This window comes from Eumetopias jubatus, unplaced genomic scaffold, assembly GCF_037043125.1.
Source record: "Eumetopias jubatus isolate StellerSeaLion01/CBP00866 unplaced genomic scaffold, mEumJub1_p1.0 scaffold_12, whole genome shotgun sequence".
In the NCBI taxonomy this organism is placed as follows: domain Eukaryota; kingdom Metazoa; phylum Chordata; class Mammalia; order Carnivora; family Otariidae; genus Eumetopias; species Eumetopias jubatus.
Window position 1 is genome coordinate 103,766,529 of NW_028274818.1, and position 19,157 is coordinate 103,785,685.

General features: G+C 58.6%; 2 protein-coding genes across 2 annotated transcripts in view; one reads left to right on the top strand and one right to left on the bottom strand.

Annotated features, from left to right (window-relative positions):
• Positions 1 to 378: 378 nt before the first annotated feature.
• EPHB4 (EPH receptor B4) lies at positions 379 to 17,788 on the top strand. Its single transcript, XM_028110043.2, has 17 exons — positions 379 to 430; positions 3,167 to 3,237; positions 3,447 to 3,734; positions 4,468 to 4,864; positions 6,993 to 7,148; positions 7,345 to 7,677; positions 7,978 to 8,102; positions 8,523 to 8,688; positions 10,382 to 10,484; positions 10,700 to 10,764; positions 10,884 to 10,997; positions 11,100 to 11,347; positions 13,979 to 14,194; positions 14,494 to 14,643; positions 15,054 to 15,247; positions 15,453 to 15,608; positions 16,774 to 17,788. The coding sequence occupies exons 1-17, from the start codon at positions 379 to 381 to the stop codon at positions 16,904 to 16,906; spliced, it is 2,967 nt and encodes a 988-aa protein (XP_027965844.1). The 3' UTR covers positions 16,907 to 17,788.
• The window catches only part of ZAN (zonadhesin), a 36,250-nt gene continuing 34,366 nt past the window's right edge, over positions 17,274 to 19,157 (bottom strand). The window contains 1 exon segment of the mRNA XM_088017074.1: positions 17,274 to 17,299. Coding sequence (XP_087873200.1) covers positions 17,274 to 17,299 — 26 coding nt within the window.

Below are 19,157 nucleotides of genomic sequence, written 5' to 3' on the forward strand. Positions count from 1 at the left end.
GCAATCGGCCCGGTGGCGCGAGCAGCACCGCTCCAGGGAGGGGGGGAGACCGCGAGCGGCCGGCCCACCCCCAGCCAGCCGGGGCGGGACCCCGAGGCCCCGGCGGGACCTCCAGCCACGTCTCGCTCTGCGCCCACCCGGCGCAGCCAGTGTGAAGACGCTCCCCGCCCGCCCGCGCGCGCGGCGGGGACGCGGGGCCACACCTGGGCGCTGCCGCCCGGTGTCGGTGCCGGGCGCGCCCGCATGGGCCCACGCTGAGGGCCCCGACCGAGAGTCCCGCGCGGGGAGTCGGCGTCTGCCCTCTCAGGGCGGGTTCAGACCTGGGGGGGCTAGTGCCCCCCAAACTCGGATCGGATCCAACCCGAGAGAGACGGCGCCATGGAACTCCGGGCTCTGCTTTGCTGGGCTTCGCTCGCCGCCGCCTTAGAAGGTGAGTTTCCCAGGGGGCACCCTGGCACTCGAGGGGCCCCTAAAGTTGGGCCTCGGAGTGAAGGGGCCGGTCTCTCTGCCCCTGGCCCGGCACCCTAACCCCGAACACTTCGGACCAATGGTGCTAGACCGGGCGGGGGGCGGGGAGGAGGCGGCCCAGCGGGGAGTGGAGTTTTCTTTTGTTTGGGAAAGAGAAGGAGTGGAGCTCCGTCCCGGGATGTGTCCCTGCCGCAGCTTCCCAGACTCTGAGCCCTGATTCTGTACGCGCTTTTGGCAGCCTTTCCTTTTCTCCCTACTCCAATCTCTCCGAAGTTTCTGTCCCTTTTCCCACCTCTGGCAAACATGAGGAAACGTTTCTGGAGGAGGAACTGCAGACAGGGCAGAACTTCGTGCTGGGCCAGAAAACTGCCCCCACCCCCCATTCCTCAGCGTTCACACCTTGATCCTGCTGTTCCCCGGGGCCTCTGGTAGGACGGCCGCCTTCTGCGCTCACTCTCCAAACGCCCAGATCTCTCCCAAAGCCACTGCCTCTGCTGCAGTGAGTCCCCCTCCCTGGTTTCCCCAGGCTGCCCCCCCCCGCCCCTTAAATGCTGTCTAGACCCCCAGCCCTGCCCGAGTTCCTTTCTCCAACCCTAGAGGCCAGCAGAAACTGACCTTCACAGCCCCCCCGGGGCACCTGAACTTAGCCTAACTACCCACCTCTCTAAATTTCTGATTTTTCTGTGTCTCCCCCCCCCAAACGTTTCTTCATCCATGAGGCACTTCCCTCCCCTCACCCCTTAGAGGGGGAGCCAAGAGCCCTATAAACCCTCCTCCTACAGCCCTAATCTCCTCTCAGTGAGCTGTCTCCTTCCCCCCCCTTCACTGCCTGGAATCAAAGGGGTCTCTGGGGGGTGGGCCGGGGGGGCGCTGCTGAGGAGGAGTAATCAAAGGCAGTTAGAAACCCCTCTCCCCGAGGCTGGGCAGTGCTGCTCTGGGCCGAGGATCAAAGGCTGGGGATGGGGAGAGGAGACCCTTGCCCGGCTCCGAGGCAGAAGGGGAAATAACTGGGAGGAAGGCAGGCAAAGTGGGGAGAGTCCCCCCCTCCAGGGCAAAGTGTGGTGAGAGGGAGGGAAAGAGGCGAAGAGAAAGGGCCTGCCACCTAAGTGCTTTCCAAGCCCGAGGCGCGCACTAAGCGCTTTACATTTTCACCTTCCCAACAGCCCTGCAGTAGGAGGGATTGTCACCCCCATTTTACGGATGGGGAAACTGAGGCTTAAAGAGGCGTTAAGTAACCTGCCCACGGCCTCGCGCCCCGTGAAGGCAAAAGGCGGGAGGTGGAAAATGGAAGAGAGACGGCGACAGTCTGAAAGGGAGGTGGACAGAACTGGGGAGAGAGGGGAGAGGCAGAAGAACTGACAGATCAAGACAGGCTCTCTGAGCCCGAGATAGGAGGAGAGAAAGTGAGTCGCTGCGAGCGTGGGGAGGACAGCCCTGAAACAGACAGTGTGTAAATTGGAGACAGGAAAACACTATCCAGGCTGGAACAATGGAGGGTGGGGACGGCAGCCTCTCTCCACTCCCTTCCCAGAACCCCGGCATCCTGTCCCCAGCGTGCAGGGCTGGCTCCTGCCACCCCCGGGGGGCCCAGGCCTCACCTCGGCCTGGCTGGGGTCCTGCCTGACCCCTTGCCCTTGAGTGGACATCACTTGGTCCCTGGGAGGAGGCTGCCCCACCCACCCACCTTCCCTTCCCTTCTCTCCTGTGGCCCCCACAGAGCAGGGGTGGGAGCGGGGAGGGAGGCTGGGGGAACCTGGTCCCAGGTGTGCTGCTGGCTCTCCTGGGGGCCCCCCACATGGCACTGGCCTCCCGGGGGATTCCCCTACCCTCCCTCCACCCTCCACTGCCAAGGGGCTCTGATGTTTCTCCTAATCCCCCCCTTCCACCAGAGCCCCACCCCTCCCTCCATGCCCCTCCCCTGAGGCCAGGGCGGAGCCAGGTGTGTTCACCCCTCCCTACACACACCCCTAAAATCTCCTCCCCTTTTCCTTCCCGTAACCAAACCCAGATGTGAGGCCTCTGCAGGCGGGGGCCTGGGCAGGAACCCAAGCGTCCTGGCCTCCAGCATTTCCTCCTCTGACAGCAGGGAGAGCTCGTGGGGGGCGGCAGGGGGTGGGGGGCAGCAGGGCTGGGCCTCAGGAGCGGAGTACCACCCTCCGGGATCTGAAGGACTGGAGGGTTTGGTCTGAGAAGGGGGTGTGGGCCTGGAAGAGGGGAGTGGAGTTGGGGAGAGGGAGGCAGCGGCTTCTGATCTGGTGCAGGGACTGTGGAGTGGCGGGGAGGCAGGCCCTGTAAGGAAGGGGTAGCCCCGCACCTGCTGTTCTTTGCCCTCCTCAGGTCAGACCAGGTGGGGGCTCTACTTTAACCCTGTCTGAGCCATTTGGCCTTCCTCCCCTCTCCTCAGGGCACAGCGCACAGCGGTTCTCGGAGGCCTAGATCTGGGAGCCATGGGGCGGGGAGGCAGCCCGGTGCCTGCCCGCCGTGGGGGGTGGGGTTGGCGCTCAGAAACAGAAGGACGAGAAAGGGGACAGCAGAGGGCAGGACTTGCCCCCCTCTTCATCTCTCGGCCCAGTCGGCCCCAGTTCCCAGCTTGGAGCTAAGAGGACCCACCTGTCTCAGTCAGTTCCCAGGGACCTGGTCTTCCTGGTGTCTCCCCCAGTGCTGACCGTCTGTCTGTCTGTCTGTCTGTCTGTGTTAGAGACCCTATTGAACACAAAACTGGAAACTGCCGATCTGAAGTGGGTCACGTTCCCTCAGGTGGAAGGGCAGGTAAGAGCTGGGCCCAGGAGCCGGGGCCTGGAGGGACACCCAGGGAGGAGGGACAAGGCACGCCACCAACCCCCCACATCCCAGCAGCTGGGGCATATGACCTCCTAGCCCTTGCTCTCAGGGGTCGCCTCCCTCTAGCCGCTCCTTGCTACAGGACGGACATCCTCCCACTGACCTTCACCCCCAAGCTGACCCCCTTCTCCCCACAGTGGGAGGAGCTGAGCGGCCTGGATGAGGAGCAGCATAGTGTCCGGACCTATGAGGTGTGTGATGTGCAGCGGGCGCCGGGCCTGGCCCACTGGCTGCGCACCGGCTGGGTCCCGCGCCGAGGAGCCGTGCACGTATACGCGACACTCCGCTTCACCATGCTCGAGTGCCTCTCCCTGTCGCGGGCCGGGCGCTCTTGCAAGGAGACCTTCACCGTCTTCTACTTCGAGAGCGATGCTGACACGGCCACAGCCTTCACGCCGGCCTGGATGGAGAACCCCTACATCAAGGTACCCAGGCACCTGGGGCCCGCCGCCGGCCAGCATGGCCTAGGAGCAGTGGATGAGCTTCCAAGGCCCTGGGCAGGGGCACTGCGCCCTAGAAGCAGGAGGCTCCAGTCCAGGGAGGGAAGAAGGTGGTCTGCTATGTGGAGCGGTCATGGCCAGGGCCTCTCTGGCCCCCAGGGGCGGTCGTCTGGGCCACCCTCTGCCGCTTCCCACATTCTCTGATCTGAGTACCACCTTGCCCTTCAGAGACCCCTCCTTTGTGTCAGCTGATGCCTCACCCCGGAATGCTGTCTCTCTGGGTCTTCTACCCAATTCCTACTTGTCTTGGAAGCTTCAACTCCCCTGGGACGCCTCTGCTGCGGTGCCCACCCTGGGGTCTCACCTGTCCTAGGTCTCATCATGCTTTAAACATAGCTATTTCCTTCATTTCGGTTCCCTTGGCTTCAAGTCCTGGGCCTGGCACAGAGTAGGTGTTGATAAATGTCTGTGGGATGAGTGAATGAACAGAAAGGGGGTACGGGACAGAGGCTGGGCACGTGGTAGGAGCTCAGCAAGCATTAATGGGTAATGTTGGGGCCTGCAGGAAAGCGCACGCTGGGAAAGGTGGAGAGAAGGCTCTGGAATAGGAGCTGAGGCGGTCAGGGAGAGGGTGAGCTGGGAAGAAGGAAACAGTTCGCCTGCCTGGTCCTTGGGGAGTGGAGGACCACAGCAACAAGTCCCTTCCCTCGCCCGGCAGGTGGACACAGTGGCCGCTGAGCACCTGACCCGGAAGCGCCCTGGGGCCGAGGCAACTGGCAAGGTGAACGTCAAGACACTGCGTCTGGGCCCACTCACCAAGGCTGGCTTCTACCTGGCCTTCCAGGACCAGGGAGCCTGCATGGCCCTGCTGTCCCTGCATCTCTTCTACAAGAAGTGCGCCCAGCTGACCGTGAACCTCACCCACTTCCCGGAGACTGTGCCTCGGGAGCTCGTGGTGCCCGTGGCAGGGAGCTGTGTGGCTGACGCCGTCCCTACTCCCGGCCCCAGCCCCAGCCTCTACTGCCGGGAGGATGGCCAGTGGGCCGAGCAGCCGGTCACAGGGTGCAGCTGTGCTCCCGGGTTTGAGGCCGCCGAGGGGAACACCCGGTGCCGAGGTAAGGGCTGGCGTCTTTTCTGGATAGCTTGGCCATCCAGGCGGGGAGGGTCCTATACCCGGCTCTTGCACCCACTTACATTTCCATTGGGAACATTCTTGGTTCTCGGGGGCGCTCGGAAGGCCTGTTTCCAAAGCCCCGGGCAAAGGTCTGAGCTCTTGCACCCTCTTTCTAACCCCTTTCTGGACGAGGGATGCAGGGCTGTCCTCAGGATGGCGGGGCCTTGTTGGGCTCTGAGGACAAAGGCATCATGGTCTCTATTTCTTGCTCACTTTGGGTTTCCTCTGACTCCCTGATACTGAATTCTCACTCAGCTGTTTCTCTAGAGTGGGCGTTCAAAACCCGGGCTTTGCAGATAGAACGTAAGGGATCTGTGAACTTCTATAGAGAAAGAAAATGACGTTATTGTCCCTCGTCTCTGCCCGAAATTGGCCTTGTGTGTGGAATCACAGTGACAGGGCCCAGCGGTCACTTGCACATCCTTCAAACCCTGGCTATTTTCCCAGCCTGCTACAGATGATGCAAGAATATCAAAATGCTCTTCTTGGCCCATGATGTCTTCAGTACTACAGTGGCCGTTAGACCTGCCCCTCTATCTTGTAAATAGAGAAATGCACGCGTTCGTGTGGCACAAACCTGCTTTCTTCATGTTTTGATCGTTGTATTTATTTTATTTTTTTTTAAAGATTTTTATTTATTTGTCAGAGAGAGAGAGAGAGCACAAGCAGGGGGAGCAGTAGAGGGAGAGGGAGAAGCAGGCTCCTCACTGACCAAGGACCCCGATGTGGGACTCGATCCCAGGACCCTGGGATCATGACCTGAGCTGAAGACAGACGCTTAACCGACTGAGGCACCCAGGCATCCCCACTGTATTTTTTTTTTAAGATTTTATTTATTTAGGGGCGCCTGGGTGGCTTAGTCGTTAAGCATCTGCCTTCGGCTCAGGTCCTGATCCCAGGGTCCTGGGATCGAACCCCGCATCGGGCTCCCTGCTCAGTGGGGAGTCTGCTTCTCCCTCTCCCACTCCCCCTGCTGTGTTCCCTCTCTCGCTGTCTCTCTCTCAAGCAGGGGGAGTGGGAGAGGGAGAAGCAGACTCCCCACTGAGCAGGGAGCCCAATATGGGGCTCGATCCCAGGACCCTGGGATCATGACCTGAGCTGAAGGCGGGCGCTTAACGACTGAACCACCCAGGCATCCTTTGATCATTGTATTTTGATTCACTGGGTTTCCTTTGTGATCCTGTGTGTTTTGTGCTGTGCATTTATTTTTTTAATTATTTTTTAAAATGATCTACTTAGGGGCGCCTGGGTGGCTCAGTTGGTTAAGCGACTGCCTTCGGCTCAGGTCATGATCCTGGAGTCCCAGGATCGAGTCCCGCATCGGGCTCCCTGCTCGGCGGGGAGTCTGCTTCTCCCTCTGACCCTCCCCCCTCTCATGTGCTCTCTCTCTCTCGTTCTTTCTCTCAAATAAATAAATAAAATCTTAAAAAAAAGTAAAATGATTTGTTTATATGAGAGAGAGCGAGAGCACAGGCATGGGGAGGGGCAGAGGGAGACGGAGAAGCAGGCTTCCCGTTGAGCAGGGAGCCCGATGCGGGGCTCGATCCCAGGACCCCGGGATCATGACCCGAGCCGAAGGCAGATGTTCAGTGACTGAGCCAGGCGTCCCTGTGGTGTGCATTTAAAAACATACTTCTGGGGCACCTGGGTGGCTCAATTGGTTAAGCGACTGTCTTCAGCTCGGGTCATGATCCTGGAGTCCTGGGATCGAGTCCCACATGGGGCGCTCAGTGGGGAGGCTGCTTCTCCCTCTGATCCTCTCCCCTCTCATGCTCTCTCTCACTCTCTCTCTCTCAAATAAATAAATAAAATCTTTAAAAAACAAAAACATACTTCTGAGCAGGGATCTGTAGGTTCCCCAGACCGCCACAGGGTGTTTGGTGATGGTGGGAGGGTGTGTTGAGGTTAACAAAGCTTAGAGTCCCTGATCTGAAGGGAGGGTCTCCTTCTCGTAGATGTTCAGTTTTTGAGCTCTTTCCTCTCTGCTCCCCACTTTGCGCTCCATGCAACCTTGGGAGCAGCTGAATGTTTTTGATGCGTGTTCTTGATGAACGCAGTTTCTCTTTCAGCATGTGCCCAAGGCACCTTCAAGCCCTTGTCTGGCGAGGGGTCCTGCCAGCCGTGTCCAGCCAACAGCCACTCCAACACCATTGGCTCACCCATCTGCCAGTGCCGCAATGGGTACTTCCGGGCCCGCACGGACTTCCGGGGTGCGCCCTGTACCAGTAAGTGACCGGTGGCCCCCGGGGTGGCGGGCGGGCACCCACGGCAGCCCCCAGCCTCCCTGGCCTTCCTCCGCTTGGCCCTGGCCTGCTGGTGCCCAGCCAAGACAAGAAGCCAGCGGGGCTGCCTGGGTGCTCCGCTGTCCCCCCTGCCCCCTGCGACGATCGGGTCAGCCTCTGACTCCCTGATGTCTCGCAGCACCACCCTCTGCTCCCAGAAGTGTGGTTCCCCGTCTGAACGGCTCCTCCCTGCGCCTGGAGTGGAGTGCCCCCCTCGAGTCCGGGGGCCGAGAGGATCTCACCTACGCGCTGCGCTGCCGGGAGTGCCGCCCCGGGGGGTCCTGCACACCCTGCGGAGGAGACCTGACCTTCGACCCTGGCCCCCGGGACCTTGTGGAGCCCTGGGTGGCAGTGCGCGGGCTGCGCCCAGATTTCACCTATACCTTCGAGGTCACCGCCTTGAACGGGGTGTCCTCTTTAGCCACCGGGCCGGTCCCGTTTGAGGCTGTGAATGTCACCACTGACCGTGAGGGTGAGGCGGGGAGCCGGTGGTTGGCCGGGAGGGAGGCGGATAGCCTACGGGCCCGAAGGGGAAGAGGCAGTGGTGGGGCCCTGGGGTCCCCAGGAAGCATGGAAGGCCAGGACTTGCAGGGTGAGAGGCAGACAGAAGAGTGAAAACAGGTGCAGACTTCAGGACGGGGCAGAGAGGGTCAGAGGGAACTCTTGAAACAGCAGGGGCGCTGAGACGAGTGTAGCCGGCAGAAGCAGAGCTGGAAAAGATCGGGGCAGATCTGCCACGTGCAAATCCCCTAACGTGTCCTCCCCCTCACAGTACCGCCCCCCGTGTCCGACATCCGGGTGACACGGTCATCACCCAGCAGCTTGAGCCTGGCGTGGGCTGTCCCCCGGGCACCCAGCGGGGCCGTGCTGGACTACGAGGTCAAGTACCACGAGAAGGTGAGACCAGGACGCACCCCTAGGGGCTTGGGGTGGATAGTGGGACGTGTTCTGGGGGCTGGCTGAATTCCAGGCACCTGAGAGGCGTCTGAGGTCCAGCTGTGCTGAGTACTAGCTGTGTGACCTTGGGCCAGCCCCTTGGCCTCTCTGAGTTCAATATCCCCAACGTAGGACAGTTACAATAATGGTACCGGTCCCACAGAATTGCGGCGAGGATTAAATGCCGTTAACGAAAGCCAAACACACAGCACAGTGCATTCGTAAATGAGCACAGAGGCCCCACCTGCCACACCGTGGAACCAAGATGCAAGTCATGGGGGCACAGGGTTGGGGGAGAGACGTGGGAAGAGCAGTGGAAACCAGGGAGCCCTGGCTTATGGCCAGCCTCCCCCGCCCCCCCACCCCTCCCCACCCTGACAGGGTACAGAGGGCCCCAGCAGCGTGCGGTTCCTGAAGACGTCGGAAAACCGGGCAGAGCTGCGGGGGCTGAAACGCGGAGCCAGCTACCTGGTCCAGGTGCGGGCACGCTCCGAGGCCGGCTACGGGCCCTTCGGCCAGGAGCACCACAGCCAGACCCAGCTGGACGGTGAGTCTGGGGAGCAGGGCATGGGCAGGGGTGCTGCCCCTCCATCACGCGGGAGGCCTTGCCTGTGCCCTCGAAGGACCCCTAAAGTCACATTCGCATGCTCCTCTCTCTATCAGCCACGAGGCATTTTTGGCCTAGTGAGGAGAGCATAGGCTGCAGAAGCCAAAACCCAACAGCTGGGAGAGAAGGCCTGCCCAGTGGCTTTCCAGCTGTGTGACCCTCAAAAGCCTGACCCTTAAGCCCCATCTCTCCTCCCCAAATTGGAGATATCACGAGGCCTTTCTCCCAGGGCTCCAAGGATTAACTGAGGTGACACCTGTTCATTTTTTTTTTTAAGATTTTTTTTGGGGGGCGCCTGGGTGGCTCAGTTGGTTAAGCGACTGCCTTTGGCTCAGGTCATGATCCTGGGGTCCTGGGATCGAGCCTCCTGTCGGGCTCCCTGCTCAGTGGGCAGTCTGTTTCTCCCTCTGACCCTCTTCCCTCTCTTGCTGTGTTTCTCATTCTCTCTCTCTCAAATAAATAAATAAAATCTTTGGGCGCCTCGGCGGCTCAGTTGGTTAAGCGACTGCCTTTGGCTCAGGTCATGATCCTAGAGTCCCGGGATCGAGTCCCACGTCGGGCTCCTTGCTCAGCAGGGAGTCTGCTTCTCTCTCTGACCCTCTTCCGTCTTGTGCTCTCTATCTCTCATTCTCTCTCTCTCTCAAATAAATAAATAACATCTTTAAAAAAAAATAAAATCTTTAAAAAAATCTTTTTTTTTTTAATTCATTAGAGAGAGAGTGCAAGCATGAGCAGGGGGGAGGAGCAGAGAGAGAGGAGAGAAGCAGACTCCCTGCCGAGCAGGAAGCCCGATGTGGGCCTCGATCCCCGGACCCCGGGATCATGACCTGAGCTGAAGACAGACGCTTAACCATCTGAGCCACCCAGGCGCCCAACACCTGTTCATTGTAATACGCTTGTTGGCCCGGTGACTTTCTAAGCCTTTTAACGGTTTGAGACGATTCACATACCATATGATTCACCCTTTAAAGAGAGTACAGTTCAGTGGCTTTTAGTATATGTCCAGAGTTGTGCAACCATCACCACGATTCATTGTAGACCATTTCAGCCTCCAAAAAGAGACACCCCTTCAGTCACCCCCAGCCCCCAGCAAACACTACCTTACTTTCTGTCTCTATGGATTTGCCTATTCTGGACATTCATACAGAGTCTTACGTTATGTGGCCTCTTGTGACTGGCTTCTCCCTTCAGTCGGCACAATGTTCGCAAGGTTCATCCATGTTGGGGTGCGTATCTGTGTTGTTTATGGCTGGAAGATAGTCCATTTTATGGCGATAGCATGTTTTATTCATCCATTCATCTGTTGACAGACATCTGGATTATTTCCACATTTTGGCTACAGACCTTTCCATTTTTAGCCCTTGGGGCCTTCTGTGGGCCACCAGTATGTATAAGTGAACAAAACCAAACCCGCTCTTGCTGTAACGAACGAGGTTGGGAAACTTCCTCCCTTGCCCTGAGGGACTTCGGGGGAGCCCGCGCCGGTGGAAAGCAGTTTGGAAACCACTGTGCTTTCCCGCACCTGCCACACCGCCGGGGGCCTGTTCTCAGGGGAACACAGCTCATGCCTTGAGGCTGGTGTAGGGTCCCCGGGGCCCGTCGGCTTCTTTTGATCGCAGCTTTTCTCCCCTAGAGACCGAGAGCTGGCGGGAGCAACTGGCCCTGATCGCAGGCACGGCAGTTGTGGGTGTGGTGCTGGTCCTGGTGGTCATTGTCATTGCTGTTCTCTGCCTCAGGTGAGCACTCTGGGGCACCTGGAGGCCCTTGGGAGGAGGGCCCGTGTAGATGGCCACCTGCCCTCTTGCTCCAGGCAAGCCTCCCTCAATGCCCCAGGATACTTGTTTTCTCTTGGAAGCTTCTCTGATCCCCGCTCCTCCTCCCCTCGGTCCTGTCCCTCTGGAAACGCAGAGATGGGTGATTCCGTTTACCTTTTCTTTCCCATCGGCCACAGGAAGCAGAGCAATGGGAGAGAGGCTGAGTACTCGGACAAACACGGACAGTATCTCATCGGGCACGGTGGGTAGGCCTATGCTGAGGGACACGGGGTTGGGGCAGGGGCGGTGAGCCCAGAATCCGGGCCTCGGAGTGCAGGGGAGGTTGCCTCTCGCTTAACGGGACCCCGCATGGTTCCTCAGGGACTAAGGTCTACATTGACCCCTTCACTTACGAGGACCCTAATGAGGCTGTGAGGGAATTTGCAAAAGAGATCGATGTCTCCTATGTCAAGATCGAGGAGGTGATCGGCGCAGGTGAGAGGGAAGATGGGCGCCCGGGGTAGGGGTGCGGGGTGCGGGGGGAGTAGGGCCAGACAACAGGCAGAGGAGGGCTGACCCTCAGCATCCTTCCCGAAGGCGAGTTTGGCGAGGTGTGCCGGGGGCGGCTCAAGGCCCCGGGGAAGAAAGAGAGCTGTGTGGCCATCAAGACCCTGAAAGGGGGCTACACGGAGCGACAGCGGCGGGAGTTCCTAAGTGAGGCCTCCATCATGGGCCAGTTCGAGCACCCCAACATCATCCGCCTGGAGGGCGTGGTCACCAACAGCGTGCCCGTCATGATCCTCACCGAGTTCATGGAGAACGGCGCCCTGGACTCCTTCCTGCGGGTGAGCCCCCTGCACCCCAGCCTCCCGCGGCCTCCCGTCCTCCCCCAGCACAGCCAAGGAGCTCAGGACCAGGATGGTGGGGTGCACATCCCACCTCCTGTGCCCCTCGTTCTCCCTCCAGGACAGCTAGAGTTCCCAGGACTCGCCTTTCCTGCGGCCGCGAGTGGAAATGGCCCGTCTGTGGGGCCAGCGGACCCAGGACTTGGAGGGGTGGTCATTCGTCCTCTTGACAAATGCTTCCTGAGCGCCATCTGGTGTGTCAGTCACTGTCTTAGGCCCTCGGAATAAAGCCGTGAACATCTCTGCCCTTGACAGTGTAATGGAGGAGACAGGAAACAAACAAGCTTTTAAGAAACAGTTTGGAGAAGTGGCTTGAGATGCTGGGGAAGACCTTATTTTATTTTTGTCACTTGAACAGGTTTTACTGGGTATTATTTTATTTTTCCACTTTACTGTACATCCTTTTTAAAAAACCAAAACGTTTTCCTACAGAGCAAAACATTGCATTGGACAGAATTGTGACACTTTCATGGGATCATCCAGTACCCGGTCACTATTCACATTTCCCTGGTTGTCCCCCTACATGTCTCTTCCTCCTGGTTTCTCCAAACCAGGATCCAGTTCAGGATCAAGCATGGTACCCGGTGGTTATTTCTTTGAGCCTCTTCAACATCCAGGACAGTCCCTTGTTATGACACTGACATGCTGAAAAGCTGGGCCTCTTATCCCCCTGAATTTCTCTTCCCTGTGGGGTCGGTTAGCTTGTTTCTGTAATTAAGAGAAAATAGATCTAATGTTTTGATAAGTCCAAAAATCAATATCCGTGGCCAGCCTCCATCGGGGGTGCTGTGTACCTTGCATGGCACCCCATCCGGAGACAGGCTACCTGGCTGTCATCGGGAGAGATGCCAGGGCAGACCCCAGGTAGTGTGATGACAGCCGGACCCTCCACCGTCGACACAAGGGTCTGTTCCGTTGGTACCAGACAAAGGTCCGGTTGCCTGGGAGGAAAGGGGATTTATTTTAGAGGAGATGGCTTTTGGGTAGAGAAAGAGCCAACCATGAGCAGATGGAGGAGAAGCACATTGGGGGAAACCAGAGTGGGCAGGAACCCGGCATGTTCAAGAAGCAGAAAGGTCAGGGGCTCCTGGGTGGCTCAGTTGGTTAAGCATCTGCTTTCAGCTTAGGTCATGATCCCAGGGTCCTGGGATTGAGACCCACGTCGGGCTCCCTGCTCAGCGGGGAGTCTGCTTCTCCCTCTGCCTCTGCTCCTCCCCCTGCTCGTGCATGCACGTGCGCGCTCTAATAAATAAATAAATAATCTTTACAAACAAAACAAAAGGCCGGGGCAGAGGAGCAGTGGTAGATCTCAGTGTACGTGGTGGTCACACCACGTGAGCCTCGTGGCCTTAGTAAGGAGTTTGGATTTGATTAGAAGTTCCAGGGGAAGCCTTTGGAGGGTTTTCAGCTGGAGAGGGATGATTTTCAGAGCTCCCTTTGGTGGTGCTGGGGAGTAAGAGCCAGGAGCCAGTGGGGAGACTTGCAGTCCTTTGGGGTGTGAGGGTTGTAGCAGGGTGGGGAGAAGTGGCTAGATTCGGGACATGTTTTGGAGGCAGAACCTGCTGATGGATCGTAAGTGGCGGGTGAGCAAAAGAGGAATCACAGACTCCGGGGTCTGCCCTGAGCATCTCGCCAGCAGTGTTTCCACAAGCTGACATTCAAGGCCTACGGTGTGCAGGCTTGGAGGATGGGTTCAGAATTTTCAGGTTTTGGACTCTGGCCCTGGCCCTGCTTGGCCGCCAAGGGTCCCCTGCGTGCTTGCTGAACCCAGAGTATGGGATTCTTTTACTGTGACTGGCTAGCTAATCTGGTAAGAGCAGACTCTGTCAAGATCAAGGTCAAGCTTTAGGTCTTGGTTTGGGGGCTGTGGTCATTGATCACACCCAGTTTTTCACTGCTTTCTTGCAAGCTACACACAGCTGGCCCAAGAGAGCTGAGCAAGATTGCTTTGGTTCAGCACGGATGCATCTGCACCTGTAGACAGGTGGCTCCGAGCCCACGCCGACTATCAGAACTCTGTGGCTGTCCCATAAAATGAACATGTTCAATCAAAAGCATTTGTTGAGTATGCCCTGGATGTAAAGCTCTGTATTAGACTAAATAGAAGAAAACGTTGAAGTGATCTCCTTACAACATTTTTTTTTAAATCTTTAAGATTTATTTATTTATTTGAGGGAGAGCACGCACAGCAGGTAATGGGCAGAGGCAGAGGCAGAGGGAGAGAGACAACCTTCAGACTCTGTGCTGAGCACGGAGCCTGTTGCGGGGCTCGATCTCACGACCCTGAGATCATGACCTGAGCCAAAATCAAGAGTCGGACTCCGAATTGACTAAGCCAGCCAGGAGCCCCTCCTTAGAATCTTAAGCATTGTGTCGGGTTAGTGCGGTGAGAGCTGAGAGGGCTCAGAGTAAGAGAAAGGAAGAGGGCTTACCTGGGGGGTGAGCAGGCCTGCCTGGCAGGGGAGCAGCACATGGATCTGCGAGTGGCAGATCTGGTTCAGAGCGCGGAAGGCGTGGGCAAGGGCGGGTGAGCTGTCCTGAGCCGTGTCCTCTCCCTTGTCCAATCTCCAGCTGAACGATGGGCAGTTCACCGTCATCCAGCTGGTGGGCATGCTGCGGGGCATCGCCTCGGGCATGCGGTACCTTGCTGAGATGAGCTACGTCCACCGAGACCTGGCCGCCCGCAACATCCTGGTCAACAGCAACCTTGTCTGCAAGGTGTCCGACTTTGGGCTTTCCCGGTTCCTGGAGGAGAACTCTTCTGATCCCACCTACACGAGCTCTCTGGTGAGGCCAGGGGACCCGCGTCTGAACTCAGTTCTTAGGGCCAGGTGGGGAGGGAAGGTTGGAAAGGTGGGAGGCGGAGAGTTTGACAGTTCCAATTCAGGGACTGGACATAGGCACAGACCATGGAGGGGGCGGTCAGCTTAGGGAACCCGACTTCCAGTGTCCAGGAAAAGAACAGAGTTGAGGAGCTGTGTGTCTGAGTCCCAGAAAGAAAGGAGGCCCGGGGGAAAGGCGTGGGGGGGCTGGAATGCCTGGGTCCTGTGAGTCCCTCAGCTCACCTTTTCCTCTCCCATCTTTAGGGTGGAAAGATTCCCATCCGATGGACAGCCCCTGAGGCCATTGCCTTCCGGAAGTTCACATCTGCTAGTGACGCCTGGAGCTACGGGATTGTGATGTGGGAGGTCATGTCATTTGGGGAACGGCCATATTGGGACATGAGCAATCAGGATGTGAGTGTCCCGTGGTCCTACCAAGCTTTCCTGGAATGTTCTCTCACCAGGGACATGGAGGTCGGGGGGAGTGGGGTCCCCAGAGAGCTCATCACTGTTGGGTCCTTGAGGGTGGCAGAAAGGAGAGTTAATCTTTGCATCCAAGACTTTGATACAGCACGTCTGGTCACAGAAGGACATGGAGGAGGAGGGCAGGGTTGGGAAGTTACTCATCTAGATCTTGGCCCAGGAGCCACTGGGGCATCCAGCCACAGCCAGCTTCGGCCCCGGCCAGGAGGACCCCGAGTCTGCCATTCTCGGGGCCTATGGCACCTCTTCCAGCATCTGCTGAGTCACCTTCTTCTGGGGGTCCTTTGGCACCCTTGTTCTCCCGGGAGATCCTCACCCAGTGCTTCTACCTGTCATTCCAGGTGATCAATGCCATTGAACAGGACTACCGGCTGCCCCCGCCCCCAGACTGCCCCACTTCCCTGCACCAGCTCATGCTGGACTGTTGGCAGAAGGACCGGAATGCACGGCCCCGCTTCCCCCAGGTGGTCAGCGCCCTCGACAAGATGATCCGGAACCCGGCCAGTCTCAAAATCGTGGCCAGGGAGAATGGCGGGTGAGGACCCCAGAGGGTGGGCCTCCTTCCTGCACTCTGCCACCGCCTGAGAACCCCCTCCTTCCCCCTCAGAAGTATCCGGCCCTCTGGTGGTACGTGGGATTGTCCATTGTCCCCGTCCGCTGCTCCAGGGCTGGGCTCAAAGTCCCCACCCTGACGTAGCCCCGGAACTCAGCCCACCCCTCCCCATCCTTGCCTTGTCCAGGGCCTCACACCCGCTCCTGGATCAGCGGCAGCCTCACTACTCAGCTTTTGGCTCAGTGGGTGAGTGGCTTAGAGCCATCAAGATGGGACGATACGAAGAAAGTTTCGCAGCCGCTGGCTTTGGCTCCTTCGAACTGGTCAGCCAGATCTCTGCTGAGTAAGTCGTGGCAGGTGCTGGAGGTGGCGGTTGAGAGCTAAACAGTGTCGGGGCACCTGGGGACCAGAATCAGGCCCGCCGGTTTAGCAGGGACCTTTGGGGGCAACTCCTGGTGCCAACTCCGTTATCTAGAACACCCCCAAAGTAGCAGCTCCGGGGGCTGAGAGCCCAGGGAATCTTCCAGCCCCGCAGTGCCCGCCTCACCCCCCTCACCCCCCTCACCCCCGGGCCATCTTGCCCCTGTCCTGCCATGGTTACCTATCCTTGTGCATCTCTCTACATTCCAGACCCTGTTCCCACATTAACAAAGTGTCAACTCTGGCTGCTTCCTCACCCGTAAAACGAGAAGGTTGGACTGGGTTTTGGAGATCATTTCCAGCTTTAATGTTAAATGGTTTTATGGTTCCAGCACCTCCCGAACACTGTGTTCCCCTCGTTGGCCTCTCTGGTTCTCCACCTTTCTGCCTGCCCGTTTCCCTCCCAGCTCTCTTCGCAGCCCAGGTTTGAATAACACATGGAAGGAAGAGAAATCTGGAACCAGAGGGCGGGAGGCAGCCTCCCGGCAGGGCAGCTCATACACCCGCCCCCCTGCTCCCTGACTTGTTCCAGAGCCGCCCTGACCCAGGTCCCTGCTCTCCATTTCCCACCTCTGCTGTTTTCCCTTATCTCAGGCTCCAGGCCTCAGGATGGGGGCCGGGGCGGGGGGGGGGGGGGGGGGGGGGCGGGCAGCTCGTTTTCGCCCCACCCCGCCCCTTCCTCCCCACCCGCTCTTCCTCTCTCAGGCCTTTTCCTTCTGACTTCTCTTCTAGAGCAATCTGTGCAGCCCTTCCCCCACCCTCATTTTGTGCGCTTTTCTCTCTTTCATTCCTCCCCTTCGCTGATTCTCTGCCTTTTCCTAATCCTTGTCGGAGCCCCAAGCTGCACCCCCCCACCTCCCATCTCTGGCCAGCCCTGCTCCACCCTGTACTGCGGCTGCGCAGAAGGACTGCAGCCGTCTCCTGAAAGCCTCTGGAAACTGCCCTCAACTATTGGCAACTGTTGACGTGTACCCCTCCCCTGCTGGCCTTCCTGATTGGCTGACAGTCCAGGGCGGGGCGTGGTCTCGAGCTAAGTGACCCTCCCCAGGAGTCCCTGTGGCCTCACCTAGCTCTCCCTTCTTCCCCAGGGACCTGCTCCGAATTGGAGTCACTCTGGCGGGACACCAGAAGAAAATCCTGGCCAGTGTCCAGCACATGAAATCCCAGGCCAAGCCTGGAGCCCCAGGTGGCGGGGCGGGAGCACCAGCCCCCCAGTACTGACCTGCACCTGCTTGTCTGGCCCCACCGCTCCGGAGCGGCAGGAACTCCTGGCTGGGGACACAGCTCCCCTTCTTCCTGGGGCAGAGTCGGATGGGGACCCAAGAGGCCGCCGTACCTGGGCCCCACTGGATAGCACTTTGAACCCGTGGGGGTGGGGAGCTGGCAATTTGGAGAGACAGGATTTGAGGATTCTGCCATAGGAGTGTAGAAATCATCACATGCCCCCCAGGCGGGAAGCCCTTCCCTCAGGATTGGGTGTGACCAGAGGGAAAGGGAGCGCCTCTAATCTGCCAGCTTCCCAGGGGTGGTTGGGCTCGAATCCCACAGCCTCCCTCTGATCCCCAGTTAGGGCCCCACGTGCCCCTCCTCACCTGGAAGGGCCGATGCACTGCCCTACAGACCAAAGAGAAGAGGGTGACTAGCCTGTGAGCTCGGGAGTGGAGCGCACCCGTCGTGGCGGGAGGCGGGAAGGGGCGTTGTGGCCCAGTGACAAAATCATTGGACCCAGATGTCCCCAACCTTGCTGCTGTCTTCCCGAACTCAGTTTTCCCTTGTAAATGCCCCTCCCCCATCTGCTGCCTTCATATTGAAGGTTTTTGAGTTTTATTTTTTGTTTCTGTCTTATTTTTTCCTCCCCCCCCCCCATTTTTTGTCGTTGTTTCTTGTCGTTTTGTTTTTCTACTGTCCTTGTCATAACTTTCTGTGTTGGGGGGGGAACCTGTTTCGGTATTGCCTCCTTTGCCTAGGGTGAAACAGGGGCTCATCGTCCTGTTTCCGGAACAGTGCCTTGGTCGCACCGCAACTCCCAGACACTTTCCTGCCCCCAAGTAGCCCCAAGCTGTGTCCGTGAGGGGGTGTGGGGGGGTGATGTGGTGGTGGAAACCAGAGACAGACACTGGTGCTTGGAGGGGTTCTTAAATTATATTTAAAACATTTTTTTTGTATAAATAAAAGAAAATGGGAAGCGAAGCAGTCCTGGGGGTGATTGGGGGCGGGGGATGGACTGGGTTCCTGCGGAGACTGGGGCCTGGGTATGGAGGAGGTGTCGGAGGTCTGGAGACAGGGCTGTGGGGGGCTGCGGGCATGCTTCCCCGTCCCAGGATGTGTTTGAGGTGGTGGGGTGGGGGCAGTGGGAGATGAGTCATTGGCAGCTGCTTCTAACGGCTCCAGATGGCTCTGCCAAGAGCCTGGGGCTCCTCCGGGGTGGGGCTGCCCCATCCCTCCCCTGTCCTGGTTCCCCAGCCCTGGTAGGGGGCCACGGGAGGCCGGGGAGGCCTTGAGCTTATAGCCCTGCCCAGCCCCCTGACGGGGAAGAGGGGGGCATTGGCTGGGGTGGGGGTCCACTCAGATGGAGACAGATGTGGGCCAGATGTTGACAGCTGGGGTTGGTTCAGAGGCAAGGGGGGGAAGAGTCTGCATGGGCTGTGGGGGAGGGGCAGAGAGCTGGAGTGAGGGATGTGGACCCCCCGCGGTATGTAGATGTACACACACACACACACACACACACACACACACACACACACACACACACACACACACACACACACGCTGGGCTGAGTCATTGGGAAGACAATTTCCCCTTTCAAGATGCTGCCCAGGCAGGTTCTCCCAGCCTCTTGGGAAGGGGAGGGGAAACCACCTGAGTGTCTTCTCCCAACTTCTGTCTCCCAAACAGGAAGACGGGAATGGGGTCAAGCCCCTGCGAGTCTTTGTGGCTGTCTTCTGTTCCTTCCCTCCTAGTCTGCCCACCCCCGGGGACACCTGCAGGGGCCAGCGCTGTTTACCTGGGGCAGCCTTGCTGTTTCTGCCTCGTTGCCCCCTGTTGTGCTCGGGTCTGTGCAGGACCCCAAATAACAGCTTCTGCCCTTCCCAGCCCAGGGAACCTTGGGTGGTGATCCTGTCTACAAGTTCCTACCTACCAGAGTCCCTAATACTCTGGAATCCTCTGTCCCTTCCCTCGATGACCCATCACCCATGTTTTGTACACCCAAGGGGTCTGTGGGAGGGACTCTATCCCGCCACAGATGGAGGGGATCTGGGTCCTGGAGGAGGAGGTCTATCCGGAGGATGCCCACCCAGGCCAACCCTTTCCTCTGCCAACCAGACATCCGGGCTAGATAAGTGACCTTAGTTGTTGAGGGGAGGAGCTGAAGTCAAGAGGACAGGGCACAAATGAATAACCGGCCAAAGGGCAAAGATGAGGTGAAGGGAGCTGGGGGGGGCAGGTGTGCAGCAGGGAGCCCCACCATGC

Bases quoted from the DNA above. Each gene is read 5' to 3' on its own strand.
- EPHB4 (XM_028110043.2), top strand. From the start codon at position 379: ATGGAACTCCGGGCTCTGCTTTGCTGGGCTTCGCTCGCCGCCGCCTTA. The intron at 7,149-7,344 runs GTAAGTGACCGG...GATGTCTCGCAG, and splicing joins CCGGGGTGCGCCCTGTACCA to CACCACCCTCTGCTCCCAGA. The intron at 10,485-10,699 runs GTGAGCACTCTG...CATCGGCCACAG, and splicing joins ATTGCTGTTCTCTGCCTCAG to GAAGCAGAGCAATGGGAGAG.